Here is a 25,000-nt window from a genome sequence, read left to right as displayed (position 1 = left end):
GTGTGAGAGAGAGAAAGAGAGAGTGTGTGTGTAAACTAGATTGCTCCTATAGAATAGACCTGACATGCTCACTTCTAGTTTGAGGAGCTGGCAGTAGACTTTAATCCGTTGCTCTGAAACACGAGCTGAAGTCTGCTTTAGTCTGTTCAGAGGGAGAATTATTTCAACTTTAGATCACTTCTGTTCTGTGGTGTTTTATGAGGAAAACTCAAAACTCATTTATTTAAAAAAAAAATATATATATATATAGTTCAAAACTAATTTATGTAAATATGTTTTCTACCAATATTGTTTTGTATGTTTTTGAGAATTTATAAAAAAAAAAAAAATTTTTAAAGAATAAAAAAATGTACATTTTGCACTCCATATATTTCAATTCAAGAAAATACATTTGTCACATGTGATTTTAATTTTTTTTGTCTGTAACACGTGACGTGTGAACGAAATTAAAAAATATTATATATATATATATATATGATGTGTTTGTTTGTGGCCAGTGCAGCATGTGCTGATGTCGTCTCTGCTCTTCTCTTGCAGTCGGTTCTGTCTGACGATCAGTTGAGGAATCTGCTGCAGGAATGTGAGGAGGACATGCTCCGGTCTCCTGCAGGTTCCTCATCAGAATCATCTCTCGGAACGAGCTCGGCTCTGGATGCTTCTCCACGTCTCTCCGACTCAGATCTGCTACGGGACGCTCGGCACAGTGACACTGACACGGAGAAACAGGCATGAAATATGAAGGAGAATGTTCTTCTGTTTTCTCTTTAGCTCTGGTTCATAATCTAGGTCTTTGTGCTTTTAGAGTTACACAATAAGGGAAGACATGTAGTGTGTTTGTCTTCCAGTCTCTGATGTGTCTGCCAGCGTCAGCATCACAATCAGACTCCAGAACATCCGAAACAGAACGTAAGAGGACAAAATAAAATGTTCCTTTCAAAAAAATGAACCCAGTATGTCTTTTTATTCATATCATGAGTTTTTGATTAACTCAAAGAAATATGTGGATCAAGTCCGTCTGATTCCATCTGATGCTGACCTTGTTCTTCGTGAAGAACCCTTACTAGTGCACTTGTGTTATGGCTCATTAACACCACACAAGTACACACACTACCCTCCGAACCTCTTCACAAACTGTAGATTACCGAGTGTAAAGCATGAGGTTTCATGTGCACACCTGAGCGAGTGTTTATAGGGACGTGTTACAGCGACTCCAGCACTCCTGACCTTGAAGAGAGCGGAGCGTTTGCTGATTAAAGATCAATGATTTGATTTGAGAAAATATGATTTTTTTTAACTAAATGAGCTTTTATAGTAGCACTAGCCTTGAGTCATTTTAACCATAAACCAAACCACAGACCGACTGCACAATTAAACTGTCTACTTGAGACAAATTCTTCTTTACTGACTGGATTTCTTTGATATTTATAGTGTAATCTTTTTTAGAAATCAGGCCAGTTGAGTGTGTTTTCATACTGAGCACAGCGTGTCATCCATCAAAGAAAGACGTATTTTAAGCAGTTTAAAACAAGCTACTAAAAACAAAAGCATTTCATTGTCTTTTTTAATCAAAAGTATTTATTGTTCATTGATTTTACAAAAGGATTGATAGGAATTAATCCACATTATTGTGTAATACTGACACAGAAGCATCCTTAAACATAAGAAAATCCTCATCAGTGTGCAAACAGTTTATACAAACACTTCTAATGTCAGGTTACAGATCCTTATAAATTATTTAAATAGCATATATCTACACATAAGACATCATTAAAACAACTTTACCAATAACTTATTTAAAAAAGAAAAAACATTCATTAATTAGGCACAAACTAATTATATTAACAACTTTCCATTCATGTTCTACCGGGGAATATTATAAAAAAGTTTTCTTTTCTTCTAATATGTACAGAATTGATGTTTTACTACATACAGTAGCTCTAAAACAAAACATAATTATAAATGGCACAAATATAATTCGCAACTTTTGTCGAGTTCAATTACGTGAATACAGTGAGGTAATACTTGTGTTTACATCATATTCTGTTCATCATTCATTCACCCAGACGGAAGGAAACGCTCCAGTTGTTCTCTGTTTGGTTCATGTGGATTAGTTCTCATGCATCCTTCTCTCAACACAATAAATAAATTAAACAAGTGCGCCTATTATCCATCCCTTTGTATCATAACTTCCTCTTTCATCTCTACTTGTTTAGAGCCACAAAACTCTTTGAGTCTGTGACTGATTATAAAGTTTATCAGGACATCTGTGTATAAATCTAAGACATGAACTTCCTCCTTGAGTCGCAAACCACAAAGGTCCTTCTAGCCCTGAGAAGCACTCCACTATAAACAGTGAAGTAAAGTCTCTTGGGTTGTCAACATCGATGACTGAAACTGATCAGAAGCAGACATTGGGACTGCTGAATTTAGGGGGGAGTAATGGGTAACATAACTTATGGACAAACAAGTCTGAATCAATGAGTCCTGAAGATCTGGATGTCTAAATCCATGCAGAAGAAGTCCTGTGCGTCACTCCTCAACAGTTCCTTGTGGGATCTCAACCCACCTGAATCTGCTTCACGATCATAGTCCACAGCAGATCTGAGGTGACTCTACAGAAGAACTTCCCTTTACCAGATAAGAAACAAGCTGAGAGCGGAGGAGATAGATGAGATGAAAGTATTGATGGGTCTTCATGATCGACCTGCTTCTGTGGTCCTTGCTTAGATTGAAAGGATCCTCGATCCCCCCAAAGAAGAGTTTTATAACAGAACACATTTAAACCGACAGATAATGGACATGTCCTTAAGGTACACGCTGATGGGTCTGTTATGATGAATCTGCAAAAGAGTCAAACAGGCACTCGTGAACTTTCCAGAACTATAAGAGAACTAAAGAGAGGAATATTCTTAAAAAACATCCAAACGTGTTACCTCTGCATTCGTATTTGAGGTCTGAGAAGTAAACCATCTCTTGAGAGAAGACAAAGAGGCCAAGTCTTCCTCCGGCATACGTCTTATCATAGATGCTTCCGGAATCAGCCAAGACTTTCTTGCCTTCATACATGATGACTCTAAAATCAATCAACAGAACAGGAGTGAGTGAAGATGCTTTTCTGATTTTGCCGTTGTTTAGGACAAAACGATTGATCAAAGCTGAAGCCACCCATCGCTGTTCCTGGAGATCCACCTACCTGCAGAGTTCAGTTCCAGCCCTGCTCCATCACACCTGTGCATCGTTATCAAGTGATCCTCAAGCTCTTAATTAGCTTGTTCAGTTGTGTTTGATGAGGACTGGAGCTGAACTGAGAAAAGTAGAGCTCCAGGAACAGGATTGGACACCCCAGATCTACACTCACCTGATGTGTCCGGTTTTGGGTCTGTGGATTAGTTGCCATCTGTAGGCGGTGTAATCCTTCCAGCCAATGTTCTTGGGATCATGCCACAGGGTGCGCACCTGCGAATGGTCCAAAATAAGATGAGCAGGACATTTCAAACACTAAACTCAATTGAATGTTCCCACAATAGAACGATATGTACCTGTCCCTCGGTGTCTCCAGTGTGCCACAAAGCGTTCCTGAGGTGTTCGCCCGGTCCTGTGGTCGAGTTCACTACTTTAACGGACAGTCCAGAGTACCCCTGTGCTTTAGTGGGTGTATGAGACCAGTAGGTCTGTGTGATCTGTTTCCACATCACCACGTAGAAACGTGAGCTAGATTGGTAGCCAAACACAAAGCCGGCGTAGTCGTCGTCACGGTCTGTGTTGATGAAGAACGTGCCGCTAAAGTCCACAGCATTGAACTCATCATAACCTGAGGGACAACCAAAACAAGAAGATTAGCATTTGGATGTAGATGAACGTGTTTATCATGAGCTGTATCTCTCAAACACTTACCAACAGCGATGCCAGGATCACAGTTGACCGTCTGCAGAAGTTCTTTGCCCTGGTGACGCACGACCCAGTTGGGGTCGATTTGGGAAGTTCCGGTGGGATCGAGAGGAACCATTTGGAACCTACGGAAGTCTGTTTCACTGATGCCGAAGTTCTCCGGGCAAACGTCGTACATATCCGGCACGTTATCAACATCAAAGTCGTCCTTGCAAACGTCACCTCGTCCGTCTCCTGGGCAGGTGAAAAGAGACAAAATTCAGCATGTGGAAGTTAACACATACACAAATACAATTTCAAATAAAATGGACTAAATTCAGCGATGGTGTGCTGGACTCACCGTCCGAATCCAGTTGATCTGGGTTGAAGGCGAGTCGGCAGTTGTCTTTTTCATCAGGCACGCCATCATTGTCATCATCGTGATCACAGGCGTCTCCTTTCCCGTCCTTGTCGTGGTCGACCTGGTTGGCGTTGGGAATGTAGGGACAGTTGTCAAGGTTGTTCTGATGTCCATCCTCATCGATGTCCTGGTTGTTGTCACACTTGTCTCCAATGTTGTCAGAGTCAGAGTCGATCTGTGACATCACACGGATTATTACAGAGCCATCATCATCTGCGGTTCATAGTTGCATACTCATGTCTTTAAAAAGCAAGGTCAAGCATCTCACCTGGTCAGGGTTGTGCTCCAGTGGGCAGTTGTCACAGTGGTCACCGACTCCGTCTCCATCATTGTCTCTCTGGTCAGTGTTGTACACATATGGACAGTTGTCCTTCTCATTCAGGATGCCTAGACAAATAAATCCCAGTGTTACACCAACACACCCTTATAATGGTTTCTGTGATGTTTATGTTGATGGAGTTACATGACGAAAGACTTACCATCACCATCGATGTCAATGGCACACGCATCACCCTCGCCGTTGTTGTCGGTGTCGGTCTGTTCTGGATTACTGTCATATGGGCAATTATCACAACTGTCGCCAACTTGATCGTGGTCATGGTCGTACTGTCCTGGGTTAAAGACGAACGGGCAATTGTCCTGGTTCAAAACAAGAACATCCAGCCAAGTCAGTGATGAAACCAGAAAGACAGAAACATCTGGAGACTCTTTACCTCACAGATCAAAATTTCTAAATACACGCACACAACATAGAAAAGCTGTAGACAAAATTTATGTCTGAAGTGATATGCCATGTACGTGATGGTTTGGGACACAGCTGTGCTGGAATGCACCGTTTGGCTGCAAGACTTTGACTGTTTGTTTGCCCAGTCACATTTTTTCCAAGTGTACGATTTGAATTATGGATGTTATACCAAGAGATCCAGAATGGCTGGATGGAAGCCATCATAAATGCTTTATTTATTTGCTACTTGGCAAAGTTTTTCTCTCTCTGTTGTTTACTCTTTCTTTTTTAGTCAGTTGCATGCTATGACAGTCAACTCTAAATGCTCTTGCAGAAGAACAATGTGTACGACTTACCCCTTCATCAGGGATCCCATCATTGTCATCATCATGGTCACAAGCATCTCCAATTCCATCTTTATCATAGTCTTCTTGACCAGAGTTGGGAAGGTCAGGACAGTTGTCCTAAAAATGACATTTATTGATGAAAATGTTCTAACCTCGCTGTATAATGGGATATGGTAAAGAAATGGTCACATACCTTCTTGCAGTGGTAGGTGGCGTTCTCCACACAGTGGAGGTTCTTGTTTGGCCAGCCGTCAAGGTCAGAGTCCTCTCCACAGATGTAACCATTCCCAGCGTAGCCTGGTTTACATTCGCAGCGGTGCATGATGTCAGAGAAGATGCCCAGGTAGATGCAGTTGGCATTCTTATTGCAGTCATGGGTGCCGTCCTCGCATGGGTTTCTAGGTGTGCAGACCTGTGAATAGGTTGATTTAATGTTGGTTAGCACCTCATGGAAGGAGAAAGATCTGGCCCTTTCCATCATTAACACTACTCTTTAGACTAGTCTTACCTGTTTGTTGGCAATGGCCTGCTCTGTTCCCCTGCCGAAGGGCTGCAGTCCAGAGTAGCGTGGAGGGCAGGGCAGGCAGTTGTAGCCTGGTTCTGTGTTCACACACTGATGGACTCCATTCAGCACAAAACAGGCATCAGGAACTTCTTTGCACTGGAGATACCAAAATTAAGAATATTTATAAACACCAATGACTTTGTTTAGATGTGTATGTCTCATTGGCCTGTCACCTCACCTCGTCGATATCTTGACAGTGGACTCCATCCCCAGTGTATCCAACCGGACACTCGCCGCACTTCCAGGAGCCATCGGGGAAGCTGGTGCATTTGGTGCCGGCGAAGCACGGGTTAGACAGGCATCCATCTGTTCATGATAGTACAGAACTCAGTTGTTTTGACATCCAATGACAAGGATTTTCAACTTCATCCTTAACAGTGAAATATTTTATGTCTTACCAACTGGACAAGACTGGGCGTTGCACAAACGGGTTCCTTTGGAGTCACCCATACATTCTTTTCCACCGTATTTGGGAGCGGGGCTGTTACACAAACGGTGTCTGCGCTGCAGTCCTCCACCGCACGTGATGGAGCAAGAGTCCCATGGTGACCAGAGTCCCCAGCCTCCATTTACTGAGACACAGAGAGAAATACAGGGTCATTTGGGTTTTCAGGTCATATTCTGCAAACACTCCAACAGGTGAAAACACTCACCGGGGCACGGGTCCTTCTGGCATGGCTCTGTCTGACGACCGTCTCCCTCGCAGTCTCTCCCGCCCATCTGAGGCGTAGGGGAGTTGCACAACCGGATTCGAGTGATGACACCCTCGCCACATGTCACTGAGCAAGAAGACCAGGGGGACCAGTGGCTCCAGCCGCCATCCTGCTTGACTGCATGACAGAAATAAGCATTAAAGAAGTGCATGGGGATCCAAATATGATGCCAGCAGTGCATGTTGTTGAACTCACAGCGTTTGTCGCATTCTTGCATGTAACACTCTCTCGTCTGGACAGATGTGCCGTCGCAGTTGCTATTGATTCGGTCACAAGAGCGTCCGCGCTGCTGAATGCCTCTGCCACAGGTCACCGAACAGGGTGTCCATTCAGACCAGGGTGACCAGGTGTCTACAGCCGCATCGTTCGCTTCAAGAAAACAATCAGAGAAAATATCTTTAAATGTGGTCAGAGATCAGATGAACGATGACCTACATAATACATTCTGAAACTTGACTTACGTGTTCCGCAGCGTGGGCAGCATTCGCCGTCGGGGACAGTAGCGTTGGCACAGGGCATGAGAGGACAGGAGATTTCACGGCACACAGTGGCAGAGTTCTGTGAATAACATATTTGAAGAGAGTTTAATTAATCGCACGATCCCAACAGCTGCACATAATGGATGGGAAATAAACGCCTCTCTGCTGGCAATAAAAAGTGACCCTTGGCTTTGGCAGGAAAACTGTGTGGTGATATAAACTCTGAGCGGGCAGCAGGGGAATACATCTGTCCGAAGTGTGTTAATGTGGCCAGCACGAGGGTAGAGAAGACACACTGAGTCAGCGGCCACAACCGCACACACACACGCACACACACACACACACACACACCCAGGCTCTGGTCTCACCGGAACCAGAGACAGCGGGTATCACTCACCAATTAAAACATTCCTGAATCCCGGCCATTTAGATGCATGTGTGAGACAGAAACACAACGGACTGAGAGAGGAAGAGATTGCCCTTTTTCCCCCATCTCCAAAACCAGGATCTCCACCAGGGATTTTGACTAACTTAACAACCACTAACGACCCACACTAAACAAGTACTAACCTGGGTAAATTAAGTGAAAAGCACACTTTACTTTACTTGAACAGTAAGAAGACTCATACCTGACATGTGCAGTGTGTGCAGCTGTCCACCGTCCACTCGTCTTTGTCTCTGTGAACGATGCCATTGTGCAGACAATCCCCTTCTCTTTCTGCTTTCTGAGAGACAGAAGAAGAACAGAGAACTCATTAGAAACACCTTAACGAGACGAGAAACAGGGTGGACATCAGACAGACAGCTGGGTTTGACCCTCACCACTTGGCGGAGCTCGTTTGACAATTGCTTCACCACCATGCCGAGTCCCTTGAGCTCCTTAAACATGCTGGACAGATCGTCGCAAGAGACACTGCAGATGTCCTGCAGATCTGAAGAGGAACAGGATTCTGACGTTAACTTCATGAGACCATGATGAGACCCCAGACACATTACAAGCACATGACGATCATCTGACCTTTAGACTTGTGTCCGGTGTAATCAGTGCGGATGGCCGGGCTGGATCCAATCAAGGGGGTTTTCAAGGCCATGACGTCAGTGATGAAGGATGCTGTATAGACAACACATCAGTTTTATTATAATATTGATGTTTTTTATATATATAAAGAAATACATACTATATTCATTTAGTACATTTTATTTAGTATTTAGAATATAAAAAGTACATTTTTATACAACATAAGCTCCACTAAGCACTCACAGCTCTCGCATCCTTTATTGCGTAAAATCGCGTCCAGCGTCGTTCCAAAAACAAACCGCACGTTCTGGAGAACTCCCTGGAAAACGGGATAATGGTCAAAAACAGAGATTGGCAGAAAAAACCCCAACACAGTTCCAACAGCTGCTATTACATGGGACATTCAGACGGAGAATGTAGAACAAAAACACTTTGCGCACCAACCGCGTCTTTACGCGTTTCCAAACGTCTCGTTAGAGGACGAAAATACGCTTCAGATGGAAATATAATTCAGCAGATAGCACGATAATACCAGAGTTAACTAATATAACACCAGCACTACGATCATAAAGCTCTGATAGATAAACAACACCCAGATTCTTACCAGAAAGCGATCGGTTTTGGCGGCTCCTTTGGCGATCCTCAGGCTCGAGATGTCCGCGCTCTCCTGATTCAGGATCTGCTGGATCGGAGCATCGAGCTCTTGAGTGTTGATCTCCTCACAGCCCACGTGAACCTGAGCTCGATCCTCCTGCACAAACACCGTGATGTTCTTCCAGTGTCCGTTCGCCACGTTCACGTCCTCGATGGACACCACGTGCTGTCCGCTCTCGGTCCAGTACACCAGATCCACGGTGTTGGCTTTCCCGTTGGAGATGATCTCAAAGACGGATCCGGTGCCGTCGGTCCTCTCCACGGAGACCAGGCTGCCCCTGGTGCGCTTGGCTTGCTTCAGGTTGGCGGTGAAGATGAAGCCTCTCTCGCGCTGGATGGAGTACACCAGGTCCCTGAAGGAGAGCTCGGGCACCGAGGGGATCAGGTTCGGGTTCAGGATCTTGTACGCGGGGCTGTTTGGATCGGGTCCCTTCACTAAGCTCACCCCGTGATGCTTCTTGTCGACATGAGTGAGCTCGAACAGGTCGAACACGGTGTCATCATCCGGCATTTCTGCGGAGAGCGCGCAACGGATGCGAATGTGAGCGCGCACGAATATAACACATGAAGAAGAATCAAGGCATAAAGTTTCTCCTCACCTATGCGTCTGCTGCTCACGGAACTCCAGAACAAGAGGCACAACACGAGTCCTCTCGGAGTCATGATTCACCTGAAATCACATCACATCACATCACACATCTGTCTGAACGCGTGAAACCCGTCTCGAGAGCACGGAGCTGAAAATAAACACTCACCTGAAGAGAGATCCTCTTTGATGCTCTGCAGAAATTCTCTGGTGTCTTTGACTCTCTCTGTGTGTGTTGGAGATGTTCTTCTGCGCTCATGAGTCTCGCGCTATTTAAGTCGTTTCACACATTCTTCAGCTGCTCTCTCGACCAATCAGCGTTCAGCAGGACGCGCACATTCAACATCAGGAGAAAAAACTGCACATTCCAGAGCAAACTTTCCATCGGCCAACACACACACGCCAAAAAATCACACACACACACACACACACACACACACACACACACACACACACACACACACACATATATATATATACATAACTAAGGGTTGTTTGTGTCAAATATGGACTAACCCATTTCTCTCAATTACATTTTAACTCAAAAGTTGAGTTAAAAAGTTGGTTATCTTATATATACACTACAATCCAAACGTTTGGGGTAAGCAAGATTTGAATATTATTACAATTTAAGATTTTAAAGTTTTCTGTGTGAATCTGTGTTAAAGTGTAATGTATTTCTGTATTTTCAGCATCATTCCTCCAGTCTTCAGTGTCACATGATCTTCAGAAATCAGAATAATATGATGATTTTATTTCTGTGAAAACTGATACATTTTACTTTTCACGATTCTTTGATGAAGAGAAAGTTCAAAAGAAAAGAATAGAAATCTTTTGTAACATTACATTTTGTAACATTCTAACTAAATAAATACGGTCTTCCAGCTCATGCAGCAGGATTCTATTCAATCTCTGAATCATTTGTTATGACAGAAATTCCATTAGCATTCCATTAGGATTTAGTTTGAAAATGTTTGCATTTGGACATTAGGGTATTTCCTGTTTAAAACCGTGATGTGTTCCTCATATCAGTCAAATGTATTTATTATTCTGAGACGAAGTGCATCATGAGAAGTCATGAAATTAAAATATGTTTGTTCTTTAAGATGATTTTTCTCCAGTGTGACAGATTCTAATGCAGCCGGTGTGTGTGTGTGTGTGTGTGTGTAATTATGTAAACTCCCAGGAAACATATCAAATATTATAGAGATGCAGTCATGGCTTATAAAACGAGCAGTGATTGCACAGACCCGCTGACGCTCACAGAGAAACACACAGCTTTCTGAAGGCTGGACAGAACCGGCCTGATGTCAGTGTTTCCAGTGAATGCTCAGAGATGTGTGTGTTACTGATCGAACGCCTGTTCAATCTCACACACTGGAGTTTAAAACAAACAGACGATCAGCAGATACACACTCCAGCATCTCTGCACTGCGTCTCCTGATCAACAGAATCATAATATAACAGAAGATCTTCAGGGCATGTAGTTCCTGGACTGTATTGATACACACCGTGACCACAAAACACATTTAAATGTCATTCAATAGAAATAATGAAGTGAAGTTTGTGTTGAGAAAAGCTCAGACTCACGCCGTCAGGTTTCATGATCTAATGACAGTCACATGTTTATAAGATTGATTCTTGGAGCTCAGAATTGTTCATATATCCTGAGAAACAACCTCAGCTTTATTTCTCATAGGAAATGACCTCATGTAGATGAATTATAATTGTAATTGTGACAGAAGTAGGTCAGTTGGAGGAAAGTGAACAAACGGAGCTCCAGAAAACATCTGTTTATCAGACATCTGCTGAGAATAAACCATACAATGCTTCGTGTTTGGCTTGTGAAAGATGAAAAACATCCTCATGATGAGTGTCAGATGAAACTGTTTCATCAGGTTCAACTCCACTGACATTTACTGAAGGAAACATGATCGTCTGGTCAGTAGATTATTCATCAGACACAGAAAGGTATAGTTGGAAAATAAAAACAAATAGCTGAAAGTTTACTCCCACTCAGTTCATCAGAGATCAGGATGAGTTTGTGTCTTCATCAGGTTCAGTGTCTCATCAATGGATGCTCTGCAGTGAATGGGTGCCGTCAGAATGAGAGTCTGATAAAAACATCCCAATAATCCACAGCACTCCAGTCCATCAGTGAACATCTGGAGAAGACAAAACCTGAAACACATCCAGCATTAAGATGATTTTAACTCAAACACATAGAGTCTATAATCCATAATAACACTTCCTACAGTGAAACAGTGTTCTGGTCTGAATCAGGAGAGAAATCTGCACAGATCAAGCAGCGTTTAAACAGATCTAAACTAATGTGAGAGACAAGGAGGAAGTGTTATTATGGATTATAGACTCTAAAAACATCCCTTCCAGTCCTCTTCTCAATCTGAAATGAGTTGCAGTCTGGAATTAAACCACATCATGTTGGTTTGGTCTGGCCTGAGGAGACCGAGTCTGCTTTCTCCCAAGGTTTTCTCTCCATTTCTGTCTCTGATGGAGTTTAGGTTCTGTCACTGTCACCTTTAGTTTGGGGTTGCTTTATTTCTGCAAATATTGTTAAATTGACTTTAATTCGGATTTAAATCCATCTATGATATATAACACCTTTAGCACAGTTTTAACTTGTTTTCATCGTTCCTAAGTGATGTGAGCCTCTATATCTGTCAAGAAGGATTTATAGACTGCGTCACTGAAACTCTTACCTGGTTTCTTCCCTCTCCCGGATCGAATGTGTGTGGACCTGAGGATGACGGTGGGATCTGTAGCCTCGGGACTGGAACTTTCTAATAAACGATGAGTCAGTGGCATGGGTTCTGTCAAGCTCCAACAAACACCGAGTTCCTCTGAATTCAGATCCCAGAGAAACTCAACATGTGTTTAATTTGTCACTCAGACATCAGATCTGGATCCTCCTTCACATCGATGGATCAAGAGATTTGTCCTTCACGAATTATGCCATTTCCTTAAATATAAATTGGAACAGCTGCCAATTTCTTTGGAAAATATTCCATAACTAAATAAAGGCAGCTTAGATGATGTGATCTGACAAACACTGTCTGATTGATCTAAACACTGCAAACCAAACACACGGTTGCTCTCATTCCTCACATTAAACATTTTGTTGTTGAAATGTCACTAAGAGCAGGACACGAGGTGTGTTGGTAAATAAAGTTCATTTTAATTTCATGATATTAACGGCACTCTTCATCTTGATCATCTGTCTTAAACTCAAATCAAAGTATGAGTTCAAGTCCTTTGCCAGGAATTCTGAGTCCTGCAGCAACTAACTCTGAACATGCCGTGGATCATCCGTCACTTCAGGGAAGAGCTGACCCCGCGTCCTCGAGGCTCCGGACTCTCACCGTGTATGAAGGAGTCTTCAGGTAACTCTTCAGGAAAGAGAGCTATTAAACCTGTGCGGATTGCATAATGCTGGTGGATGACAGACATGATACGCAGGGTTTATGTTGGGTGAAGCTTTTCAAACAGTGCTGAGCGATCAGGATCGAAGCCATCAGATGAACAGCAGCGGTGAGAGATGGAGATTAATGAGGACGAACAGATCAAGTCAAGTCAAGTTTGTGTAGCACTGCTCTACAGAAAGTCATAGTGTTGAGATGATCAGTCTTGTTCTTGTGAGAGATTTAAATGTCTATCAGTTTTGTTCTATTGGGAATGTTAAATATCGTTCAGTTTTGTTCTATTAAGAGATTTAAATATTGGTCATTTTTTCTATTAAGAGATTTAAATATCATCATTTTTTCTATAAGGGAATTTAAATGTCGGTCGGTTTTGTTCTATTAAGAGATTTAAATATCTGTAATTTTTTCTATTGAGAGATTTAAATATCGGTCTTTTTTTCCATTAAGAGATTTAAATAACAGTCATTTTTGTATATTAAGAGATTTAAATATCGGTCAGTTTTAAATGATTGAGAGATTTAAATATTAGTTGGTTTTATAAGATTAAGAGATTTAAATATCTGTGATTTTTTTCTATAAAGGGATTTAAATAATGGTCATTTTTTTTTCTATTAAAAGATTTAAATATTGGTCAGTTTTATATAATTAAGAGATTTAAATATCTGTAATTTTTCTATTAAGAGATTTAAATAACAGTCAGTTTCACATAATTAAGACATTAAAGATAAAGCAAAAGATTGATTGGTCACACAACAAACAGCTGCCGGAAACTCAGCACTCAGTGTTGGATAACGTTGGATCCGTTTGTGTTCTCATCGCACACAGAGAGTGACTCATGAGTCTGGGACATGATGCTGAAGTAGCAGGGATAATAGATTTAGTTCTGAATCGCTGGAATGTCCGATTCCACCACATCCAGTCCAGCAGCACCATTCGGATGAGTCTGTCAACACACAGACAGCATAAGAGAACGTTTGTTTGGGTTTCTCATGTGACATATGCTTCGATCTGATCATAGCAAGGGAATGTGTCCGTCCCGCAGGATCCTAAAAACATCATCTGAATGATGAATCCAGGAAAGCTGCAGCAGTAGCCGCTCGTTCCCGATGCGTCTCACATTGCATCTCTATTTATGGGCAGTGAGAGAGCCGAAAAGATTCTGTCATAACCTCCCCGGAAAACCATTTGTTAAACCATTCACTGCCGTCTAAAGCATTTAAAATTAACAAATGTATAATCTCATATGCAGAATGTTCAGGCTTCTTGTTCACTGGAAAGAAATCAAGCATCTATCATCATCTAAAAAAGCAGGAACAGCAGATAAATTAGCAAGTTTGGCACTGGCTCCGGGAGAGTGTGAGGCTCTGTAGACAGATGTGCACCGGCACACACTCCTCAAATATGGGTCAGAACCTCAGACGAACCCGGCTGAGAAAAGTAAAGCAGGATCATTCATCGATGAGTGAAAGAACCACGCATGATGCCAAAGCTACAGGAAACACACACACACACACACACACACACTCACACGTCTGCTGAACTGATTTATGTGCAGAGGCTGGTGAAGTTCCAGCGTTTGTTTTCACAGTGAACAGAAGCGTGTGTGTCAGAGCAACAGCCTGTAATTGACCTCAATCCAAAGATCTGCCGTACGCCTCGATGCACAGAGAAGATGTTCACTCATAGAATCTGAATCAGTTAGCATCCCGTTAAAATGTGCTGAAAAACCCGTCTAGATCTTGATCTGGACCTTCTCCTAACTTCAGACAGGGTCATCTGATTTATTAGGTTTTTAGGTCTGCTAGAAGAACATCCTTACAGGAATTGAGAGCTCTGATCGTTCCAGGACTGCATCTGATTCAGATTAATGGATGTGATCCTCAACATGTTTTCCTAAGATGCACAAGCTCCTCATGATCGATTGCTCTTTTGTGATTGTCTGAATGGCCGCTGGAGCTGCAGGACTCTTGAAACTGAACATATAATGATGTGTCAACCATGTTTGCCTCCTAAAGGAGAAGGAGAGCATCTGGAGGAGCCTGCAACTCATCACTCACATCAAGTTCAAGTGGTTTTCATCGGCTGGCTGCTCTTTTGTTGTTGTGTAGAGTATTCCAAATCAAACATTTATGTATTTTTGTTGGATAATTCATTACTTTTTTGTATTTAAGTGTCTCTACTTTGTAACAGTCGGCCGTATTGGTGGATGTTACAAGCATTAAAACTGGGGTCAGAATAAAACTGTGCGAGGCTAGGAGTGTTAAGATAAGATGTTCAACAGTTATAAGATGAATAATTTTGTGCCTTTTTCTCTGTAAAGCTGCTTCGCAATAATTTGCGTCCTGAAAAGCGCTATACAAAATAAACTTGAATTGAACTTGTTTGAATTTAATAATTAATTAATAATAATTACCTATGGTCAGGAAAATCTTCTAATCAAACATCTGCATATTTTGTTTCCCAGATGCATTTTTAATAACTAATTATTGATAATGAACCTTGGTGTTTGAGTCTCTCTAATCAAACATTGATGTATTTTGTGTTCCACATGTGTTGTGGCATTTTCCGTGTCATGAAGAGTGGAATAAATCTGATGACGCATTGTTAAAATAAAGGAATGGTGTCAGTGGAAACACATGAAGCTCGTCCAGCGCTAGAGTTTACTGGAACAAGCTGAAACTTGAGGAATGCTCCATTTTTAACTCTTTCTGAAGGAGTCAGTCCACATCTGCTCCTTCAGCTCCAGATCCGTGTGTGTGTGCCGGTAACTCCGACCCGAGGGAAGTCGTACATCACACTCCAGCAGAAGAGCGTCAGGAATGTCTTTGAACACTGGATGGACCGGCCGAGCATCTGTTCTTACAGAAGTTAAACACAAATATAATCGATTGGTCAAAAACTCTGACATGTGTGATGTTTGAGAGACAAGCCATTATTACATCTGCTTCATCAACCTGCATAATGCATTCTGGGATTTAGCAGAAAGAGTACACTTTATTTATTTGTTTGTTTATTTACTTATTTCAGATTTTTTCTTTTTCAATCATTTTTTTTAAAGATATAACCATTTGTAAATCTTTTGTGTGCAGGTGATTTTTGACCCAGGCATCATTGGGTGTCAAAAATAGTTTTTTTAAAATGATCTATTTGCAAAGTTATATTATTGTAAAGTTTATATTTCACACACTTCTGGACTGAATTTTGATTATGAATATGTAAATCTATTGACAAACCATTGCAGCATGAAAAACTTTTTCATCTGTAAATTAAAATTAATGCAAGTAAAATGAATTAATCTACTTTTCAGAGGATTATATTTTTTTTTTTCATTTGGACTGTGTTTGAGCAATCATGAGTTATAAATTCAAAGGAATTAAATTAAATTCAGTTGATTGTTTTAGTAAAAAAAAAAAAAAGTTTTATAAAATAACGATACTTTGTGTCCAAACAGACTCAGAATAGATTCAATCTTTTAGTGAGCACAGGATGTGTGTTTCTTTTTTGAAACTGATCGATCGGGTTATTGATCTGAGCTCATTTACCAAATACAGTCTTACAGAACACTTCACATAATCACATGTAAAGGTAATGTTAATGCTTGTGTTTTTGTTTCAGCCTTGTTTGTTGATTGACAAATTATATTTACAGCACAGTTTTGATATATTTTGTGCTGTGTTTCCCTGTATTTCTTCATTTGACTTGTTCTAAAAGCAAATAATAATAACGATAATAATAAAAAGATAAATGAATGACCAATCAGTTTAAAAAAGAAACACAAAACCCGTGCAATTTGATTATCATCCAGTATAATTGAATTCATCACCTGCTGCATGCCGTTCTATTTCACTGCAAATCAAATTCAGCGGATGAACAGATCTTCGCCGTGCTCAGCTCCTCTCTTTAACCTGGGATTACAGCAGAGACGATCAGATTTCTGTCTGGAGACTGACTTCTGGATGAAATCACATCTGAAATCTCTCTCCGGTGGACTGACCTGAAGACTCGTGTCGGAGCGTGTGGACAAACACAGGAGAAGCTCAGATCTTCAGAGCAGATGTTCCTCTCCATTCCTTCGACACGGAAAACTGGACTCATTCCAGACGAACAACCCTGGAGCGTTTGGAGCCTGTGCTACAGAATTCATATTCATATCAAGTCATATTTATTTCTATAGTGCTTTCTACAAGACAGATCGATTCAACGCAGCTTCGCAGAAATAAACAGCAATTCATCACTTGATCATTCAGTTCCCCAGGAAACACATTTAGGCTGTGAAACGTTGTTTTAATGTTTCTCACAACGTTCTACTAACTTTGTTTTCACTCATAATATAATATTATTTGAATTCTGGTTTCTGAATATTCCAAGAACATTGAAATATCCAGTTTTCTTCTCATTAGAACGATATTTAATGTTTCTTGAGCAGTAAATCCTCATATTATTCTGATTTCTGAAGATCATGTGACACTGAAGACTGGAGGAATGATGCTGAAAATACAGCGGAGCATCACAGAAATACATTACACTTTAACACAGATTCACACAGAAAACAGCTGATTTACATCAGAATAATATTTCACAATATTTCTGCTTTTGCTGTATCTCTGATCAAATAAATGCAGGCTTGATGCATTTCTTTAAAACACATTACAAATCTTGCTGTTCAAAGAATTCTGACTGATATAGCTAGATATTGTGGTAATAGAAATCTTTTCCTGAAGCGCTGCAGATGAAGCATTATTTGTTTGATTGCTCTGGTCATGCAGTGGTCAGTTTAGTGTGTTTGGTAAAGATGACAGAGCGTCTGTTCGTTCAGTAAATCCAGTCACAGTTTCCAGCGCTCTGATTATTAATAGCTCAGTGATTTAATGTTAACGAGCAACGCTCTGATTGCCAGTAGGAATATCTGACGTCCAACAATCGCTGGCGGACGATCAACTGATACCAAGGGTTTATCGGAAGACTGAACGAGAACTGAAGCCAGTGGAAGGATCATGTCAGGAGGACCTGATGGAAAACAGATGTTTTCAGTTCATTCTCTCAGAAAAATCATCTGAAGTGCTTCGATATGACCGGAGGAGAATGTAGGATGTGGAAATCTGCTCTTGTGTTTGTTGACTGAATTTGTGTGGCTCATGATTTTCCAAACACTTCCCAGATTAAGAGAGTGTGTGGAGCTCGTGTAGCTCTGTTCATCTCAGCAAGTGTTTGCTTAACTGTGCTAATGTTTCAGACTTCATCTCTGCAGAAAAGAGTGTTTCACTGTCATGAGACAGATCTCCTGTCAGCTGTGAGTGTCTGATTTAAGAGAAGCACACTGATGCATTGCTGAATCTCAGATGGAGCTCTAAACTCAAATATAATGCATTCTCATAAATACAGGTTACAACTTTTATTTTATTTGGTTACAACAGATGTTTGACTGGTGGTATATTTGCACTAGCTGCATATGAATGAACTCTTCTGACCTTGAATCTTTTTTCCAGGAGTGTCTTCACTTTTGAAGCGTGTAACTATCGTTAGACAGCAGCAGAGTTCCTCCGTCTGCTCAGACTAGAAGGACTCGTTTAGTTAATGACTGTAATAGAGGTGGTTAGTGCTTTTGCTCATATTGTCATGGTGTTTATCGTCTGTGAGATGAGACGGCTGCTTCTCTTGTTTTAGCAACACACACAAACACTCGTTCTGCTCTGATGTCGTAATCCTTCATTAGGAAAACTTCACCCTAGAATCTATTTCCAGTTAAAACTCCACTTAAAGGACTCGTGATAATCCTGATGTCTCAAAGCTGTCAAAACAGCAGCTTAAGATAATATTATGCATTCTGTCCGGGTCAACAGAGGGATCACGTTTCAGCCATAAACCATCTTAATGCATTTCTGAGGAAAATGTCACTTAATACACCTGGAGAAATATTTCTTCCCTTCGAGCGCCACTGCATTATTCCAGAGCTCATATCTGTGCTTCATCTCACAGCACACACAAAACATTCCCGCAGCAGAGGATGAAGTGAGATGAAAAGGAGAAGAACTGACTTGTGTTAAAGTCTCCTGAGAAAAAAGAATCTCACATGTGTCTCATCTTGAGACCTACAACCATAAGCTTTCTCACGAAACAGTAACAAATCATCTAAAATTATTCATGTTCATTATATTGTTCTAAACTTTCAGTTCTGGCTTTATATCTTACAATTCAGACTAATTCTTCATAATTCAGTTATTTTTTCTAATAATTTTCAATATATCTTGCAATTCTGATTTTATATCTTACTTTATATCTCACATTTCTGACTTTATATCTCGCATTTCTGACTTTATATCTCGCAATTCTGACTTTATATCTCGCAATTCTGATTTCACATCTCGCAATTCTGACTTTATATCTCACAATTCTGATTTCACATCTCGCAATTCTGATTTCACATCTCGCAATTCTAAATTTATATCTCGCAACTCTGCTTTTATATCTTGCAATTCTGATTTTACTCTGATTTTATATCTCGCAATTCTGATTTTACATCCCGCAATTCTGACTTTACATCCCGCAATTCTGACTTTATATCTCACAATTCTGATTTCACATCTCGCAATTCTGATTTCACATCTCGCAATTCTAAATTTATATCTCGAAATTCTGATTTCACATCTCGCAATTCTGACTTTATATCTCGCAACTCTGATTTTATATCTTGCAATTCTGATTTTACTCTGATTTTATATCTCGCAATTCTGATTTTACATCCCGCAATTCTGACTTTACATCCCGCAATTCTGACTTTACATCCCGCAATTCTGACTTTATATCTCGCAACTCTGATTTTATATCTTGCAATTCTGATTTTACTCTGATTTTATATCTCACAATTCTGATTTTACATCTTGCAATTCTGACTTTACATCCCGCAATTCTGACTTTACATCCCGCAATTCTGACTTTACATCCCGCAATTCTGACTTTATATCTCACAATTCTGATTTTACATCTTGCAATTCTGACTTTACATCCCGCAATTCTGACTTTACATCCCGCAATTCTGACTTTATATCTCACAATTCTGATTTTATATCTTGCAATTCTGATTTTATATCTCACAATTCTGATTTTATATCTTGCAATTCTGATTTTATATCTCACAATTCTGATTTTATATCTTGCAATTCTGATTTTATATCTCACAATTCTGATTTTATATCTTGCAATTCTGATTTTATATCTCACAATTCTGATTTTAATCTGATTTTAATTCTGATTTTATATCTCGCATTTCTAACTTTATATCTCACAATTCTGACTTTATATCTCACAATTCTGATTTTATATCTCGCAATTCTGACTTTATATCTCGCAACTCTGATTTTACTCTGATTTTATATCTCGCAATTCTGATTTTACAGATTTTATATCTCACAATTCAGATTTTATATCTCACAATTCTGACTTTACATCTCGCAATCAGACCTTATATCTCACAATTCTGATTTTATAACACAATTCTGACTTTATATCTCATAATTCTGAATTGTGAAGATCTTTGTGAAATAAAAAAAGCCACAATTACTTTATTAGAATTTTTACAATCCCATTGCAGAAGCAAGCTTCCATAGTTAGTGACTCATTTGGGTCTGTTTTTATTTCTGTAAGGAATATGAGGATTGATCTGGATTATATCCATACATCCAGCAGCAGAGACTGAGGTCTGAGTCAGCTCACATTCATCTGTTCTGGAGTTCGGTCAGGTCACCTGCGGTCAGAGACGCACAGTCAGGAGAACAGAATCTAAACAGAGTAAATTCACTGACCACAGACACAGGCTCACTGTACGCTTGACTAAACACACACCAGCGACACGTCACTTTCACTATGAGCTCCACGAGTCTCTCTGAAGATCTCACTGACCACAAAAAACACGCAAACATGACACAGCTGCGTTCACTAACACACTCTTTCAGGACAATTAGATTTGTGTGAAAAAGGCGTCAATTAATGCAAATAATCAAGGGATAAAAGACTTCAGGTCACTTTACATTACTTAAAAATCATCAAGATGGATGGATAAATAAATAAAGTAATACATACATACAAAAATAAATAAATAAAATGAGTGGTTCAAAATAAATAAATAAATACATTTGCAGTTTTCTTTAAATTGAAACAGTATAACTTTATAGTAGTTTAGTCTGTGAGAGGTAAAGTAATTAGTGTTGTAAATATAAATACCAGCATGAGCGTGCACACACACACACGCACGCACACACACACAAACAAACTCCTGCCAAGTGTTTGTAAGTCTCCAGGTGGATTCCAGCTGAATTACAGAATGATTCGCTCTCACAATGGAAGAAATGTTCACAGACTACAGCGATTGTGAAACACTTCAGCAGCTTTTTCCACACAAATCCCAACATTAACATGAGGAGACGTTTATCTGATGGGATAAATGCTGACACATCACTCCTCTTACACACACACACACACACTATTCACTAACACATACTTCACATTTAGACGATAATAACGGGAAGGAATGTCTAATTATGTAATTTACAAGAGTCAGAATTAAATATATGAATGTTTAACTGCATTTTTATATAATTAATTGTACAAAATGAATACTTAAATTGACAATATACAATTGCAAAGTTACAAATCAAGTGAGTTTCTGTCACTCTGCATCAGTTCTGCAGTAAAATCATCATCATGATGTGCACAGATCCATCGCTTCAAATGAAATACACATCTAAAGTGTGCATATTTCACTGCATTAATATTGTGCTATATGGTTGGATCTTCTTCATATGTCAGAAGTGTTTCTGATATATTCCATCAAACGCTATTGGGGTAAATTGGTCAAGATGTGTTACACTAATAAATCAGCCAATTACACAATGACGAGCAGCTGTCTTATTAATGCTATCTCTGAATAATTGCCTGCATGTGTGCTATTCCTCAGGTAATTAAAGCCATGTGATGTGGTTATGTGTGATCATCAGCATCAGCAGCAGTGGTTGTAGTGCGGTTAGAGCTGATGCTTTAGCCACACATCAGCACCACACATGCCTCTCGTCTCTCATCAGGAACCCAATGTGGGATTGCTGGTCAAAGCTTGGCTCGTTCCTTCAGCTGGAACAGCTTTAACTCGACTAAGAGGATTCCTGCCATTCTTAGCTGCTGAAAAACACCAGTTCAGGGTTCAGATTTCCCTGCTTATGCAATGGATTGTTTTTCCAGTCTGTCGCCGGATTCTCTTCATCATCTGAGTCCGAGCCGTGCGGATGCTGCGGTCCATATAAGGAGCTCAGATCCATCGGGATCATCTGCAGGAAGTAGTTTTCAGAAAACTCTGTCCAGAACAGAACCAATTTTATATTCATTTATATTCCAATATAAATGTATTTTATTTAAATTATTTACTTAGATTTACTCTATATATTTATTTTAATATTATTGTTAATGTTTTTGTTTTTATTATTAATAATGTTACTAATTTTGACATTTGTCAATACATTATTAAAAAGCAATAGTTTGATCTGTTAATTAATGTTACTGCATAAATACAGATATATAATAAATATAATAAATACTGCAACAGATGTATTTCTCATTGTTAGTCAACACATTAACTAAGATTGCTTATGGGGCCTTACTCTAAATTGTTGCCCAAGTGGTTTGTGTTGTTACTCATTTGTAAGTTGAATTGGATAAAAGTAAAGGTAAATATTCACAAAAGAAGAAACAAACAACACCAAATACTAAAAAAATCTGCTAAAACTAAAGTCCACTCATAAACCACCAAAAAACCCACAAAATCCCCTAAAAAACAAAACAATAAAAAAACACGCAAAAATCCACCCATCTCTCTCTCTCTCTACTTTTCCTTCAGCTTGCTCCATTTTTATCAGGGTTTGCCACAGTGGAGTGATCCGCACAACCGATTTATCTAAAATGCACCAAAAACCATAAAAAAAAGTACTAAAATCCACTCATAAAAACAAAAACAGCTCCAAAAACACTTACAATCCACCCAAACCCACTTTAAATCACAAAAAAGCACCAAAGAAACTATCCTCCACCAAAAACCACCCATAACCCACCAAAAAGCACATAGAAACCACTATAAATCACAAAATAAAACACCACATAAAAAAGCAACAACCAAGTCTAAGTCTCAACATCTAACTACTGGGGTGCCTCAGGGCTCAGTTCTTGGACCGCTTCTCTTCTCTGTCTACATGGCAACACTAGGCTTTCTCATTCAGAAACATGGCTTTTCATACCACTGCTATGCTGATGACACTCAACTCTACTCTCATTCCATCCTGATGATCCGACGGTAGCTATTCGCATCTCAGCTTGTCTAACAGACATTTCTTGCTGGATGATGGACCATCACCTTCAAATCAACCTTGCCAAAACAGAACTGCTTGTGATTCCAGCAAACCCATCAAAGGCACAAAAGAAATTCAGAATGTCATCAGAAATCCATCACATTATGGATGTAAACTGAACTGAGAACAGCGTTTACTCTGCATTATCACTATCCTGCAGTGCGACACGGTAAACTTAATCTGACGTGATTTTAAGTGATTGCTTTTAGTTACGAGATGATTGATGCAGAGAGCCATCTGGAGAACTGATGCTGGTCAAGCCAGTGAAAACATCCTAAAATAATCACGCTCCCTCAAACATTCCCATGTGGTGTTTCAGGAAAGGCCCACACAAGCTGTCAGTCTGATAAGCAAACGCTTGTGCAACAGCACATCTGTCGCCATGGAAACCACACAACAACAGCACAACAACACACGCCCATCTCCCGTAAACGTCCTCCGCATTTCACGCGTGTTCCTCCAGCGACTGCAGTCAGAGTGAGTCAGTGCATCAGCAGCTGCGCCGTGTTCTCCCATCGTTCCTCCGGTTCCTGCTTCCTTTCATGGGCAGCGGAAGAATCCTCTCTTTGGGCCTTTGCAGCTGTTTGACTCACAACTTGCTGTTTTCAGGTTAATGCACTAATAAATCAGCACAGAGATCTTAATGAAGACAGTGTTTTTCTGCTATGCCAGTCTATTCTATAAACTCATTCAGCTGCTCGACTTATGTGTAATGTCAGTCTCGCTATTTATACACTTTCAGTTACACTCTTAAAAATAAAAGTGCTTCACGATGCCATAGAAGAACCTTTTTGTCTAAATGATTCCATAAAGAACCTTTAACATCTGAAGAACCTTTCTGTTCCACAAAAGGTTCTTTGTGCTGAAAGAAAGTAGAAAAAGATGGTTCTTTAAAGAATCTTTGACTGAATGGTTCTTCATGGAACCAAAAATGGTTTTACTACGGCATCGCTTGAAGAACATTTTGAAGCACCTTTATTTTTAAGAGTGTAACCACCTGTATCATATCAGTCCAATCGAATTAGAATTTTCTCTTTAGTAAAAAAATAAAATTTAATAATTTAATATATTGGAAAAAATATAAGGGAATACAGGGGTCAATATAAAAATAAAAGTAAAATATAAAATTAAATATAAAAATATAAGTGAAAAAATATAAAATTTATTTTAAAATAAGGTAAAATATAGAAGTATAATAAAATGTAAAAAATGTAAGTGAAATATAGAAATCTAATTGAAAAAAATTGGATAAATATTAAAGTATAATCAAATATAAAAATATAAGAGGGGTCTAAAATTTTCTGTGGTAAAAAAAGGGGGGGGGGGGGTTCTTACAGGGTTAAAGTAACTTTATTTTCACCCAAATTATAATCTTATTTGAATGTTTATTTCTGACAGCATTCAAATCTCCAGTTTTATAATTTCAACTTAGTTAAAGGTTAAACATCTCTTAGTAATGTTGAGTGCTGTTCTGCAAACGCTTTCTCAAGAATGTTTTTTTCAAATAATAATACAGTTATAATAATGTTCCATTAAGAATGTTTTGTCCGAACAGTTATAAGCTGTGGAAATGTTTCCCATCAGCTGGGAGTTCATCTGAAAATTCAAATGTATAGATTGTGAATATCTCAGTTGAGTTGTTGAGCTGTGAGGAAGCGTGTCAGATCACCGTCTGAACTGAGAAAGGAAGCGTCTGAATGAAAGCAGACGCAGTTACATAACAGACTGACTGCGGTCTGCTTTCAGAAACGATCCGAATGTGCTGTAGATCAGCGACTGACTCTGAGCGAGGAAACACGTG

General features: G+C 39.8%; 2 protein-coding genes and 1 long non-coding RNA gene across 5 annotated transcripts in view; 2 read left to right on the top strand and 1 right to left on the bottom strand.

Annotated features, from left to right (window-relative positions):
- fsip1 (fibrous sheath interacting protein 1) overlaps positions 1-1,022 on the top strand; it is a 13,749-nt gene extending 12,727 nt beyond the window's left edge. The window contains exon 12 of one of the 3 annotated variants that reach the window (XM_052529952.1): positions 538-1,022. In XM_052529952.1, the coding sequence (XP_052385912.1) occupies positions 538-732 (195 nt within the window). In that variant the 3' untranslated portion in view covers positions 733-1,022. The remainder of the gene's footprint in view (positions 1-537) is intronic. The other 2 variants (XM_052529953.1, XM_052529954.1) reach the window with 2 other exon arrangements.
- The window catches only part of LOC127933189 (uncharacterized), a 53,672-nt gene that overhangs the window by 21,757 nt on the left and 6,915 nt on the right, over positions 1-25,000 (top strand). The window lies entirely within an intron of this gene.
- On the bottom strand, positions 1,548-9,683 carry LOC127933159 (thrombospondin-1). Its single transcript, XM_052529923.1, has 23 exons — positions 9,544-9,683; positions 9,388-9,458; positions 8,739-9,301; positions 8,378-8,453; positions 8,135-8,227; positions 7,939-8,048; positions 7,746-7,841; positions 7,099-7,195; positions 6,833-7,006; positions 6,578-6,754; positions 6,323-6,496; positions 6,103-6,230; positions 5,868-6,020; positions 5,553-5,771; positions 5,369-5,476; positions 4,768-4,927; positions 4,557-4,675; positions 4,229-4,463; positions 3,895-4,122; positions 3,540-3,811; positions 3,359-3,456; positions 2,934-3,073; positions 1,548-2,840 (listed from the first exon to the last, which is right to left on the bottom strand). Exons 2-23 carry the CDS (start codon positions 9,449-9,451, stop codon positions 2,830-2,832), a joined length of 3,495 nt encoding a protein of 1,164 aa, XP_052385883.1. The 5' UTR covers positions 9,452-9,458; positions 9,544-9,683; the 3' UTR covers positions 1,548-2,829.

Source organism: Carassius gibelio, chromosome A17, assembly GCF_023724105.1.
Source record: "Carassius gibelio isolate Cgi1373 ecotype wild population from Czech Republic chromosome A17, carGib1.2-hapl.c, whole genome shotgun sequence".
In the NCBI taxonomy this organism is placed as follows: domain Eukaryota; kingdom Metazoa; phylum Chordata; class Actinopteri; order Cypriniformes; family Cyprinidae; genus Carassius; species Carassius gibelio.
Note: the sequence above shows the minus strand (reverse complement) of the source record. Positions and strands in the feature narration are given on the sequence as shown.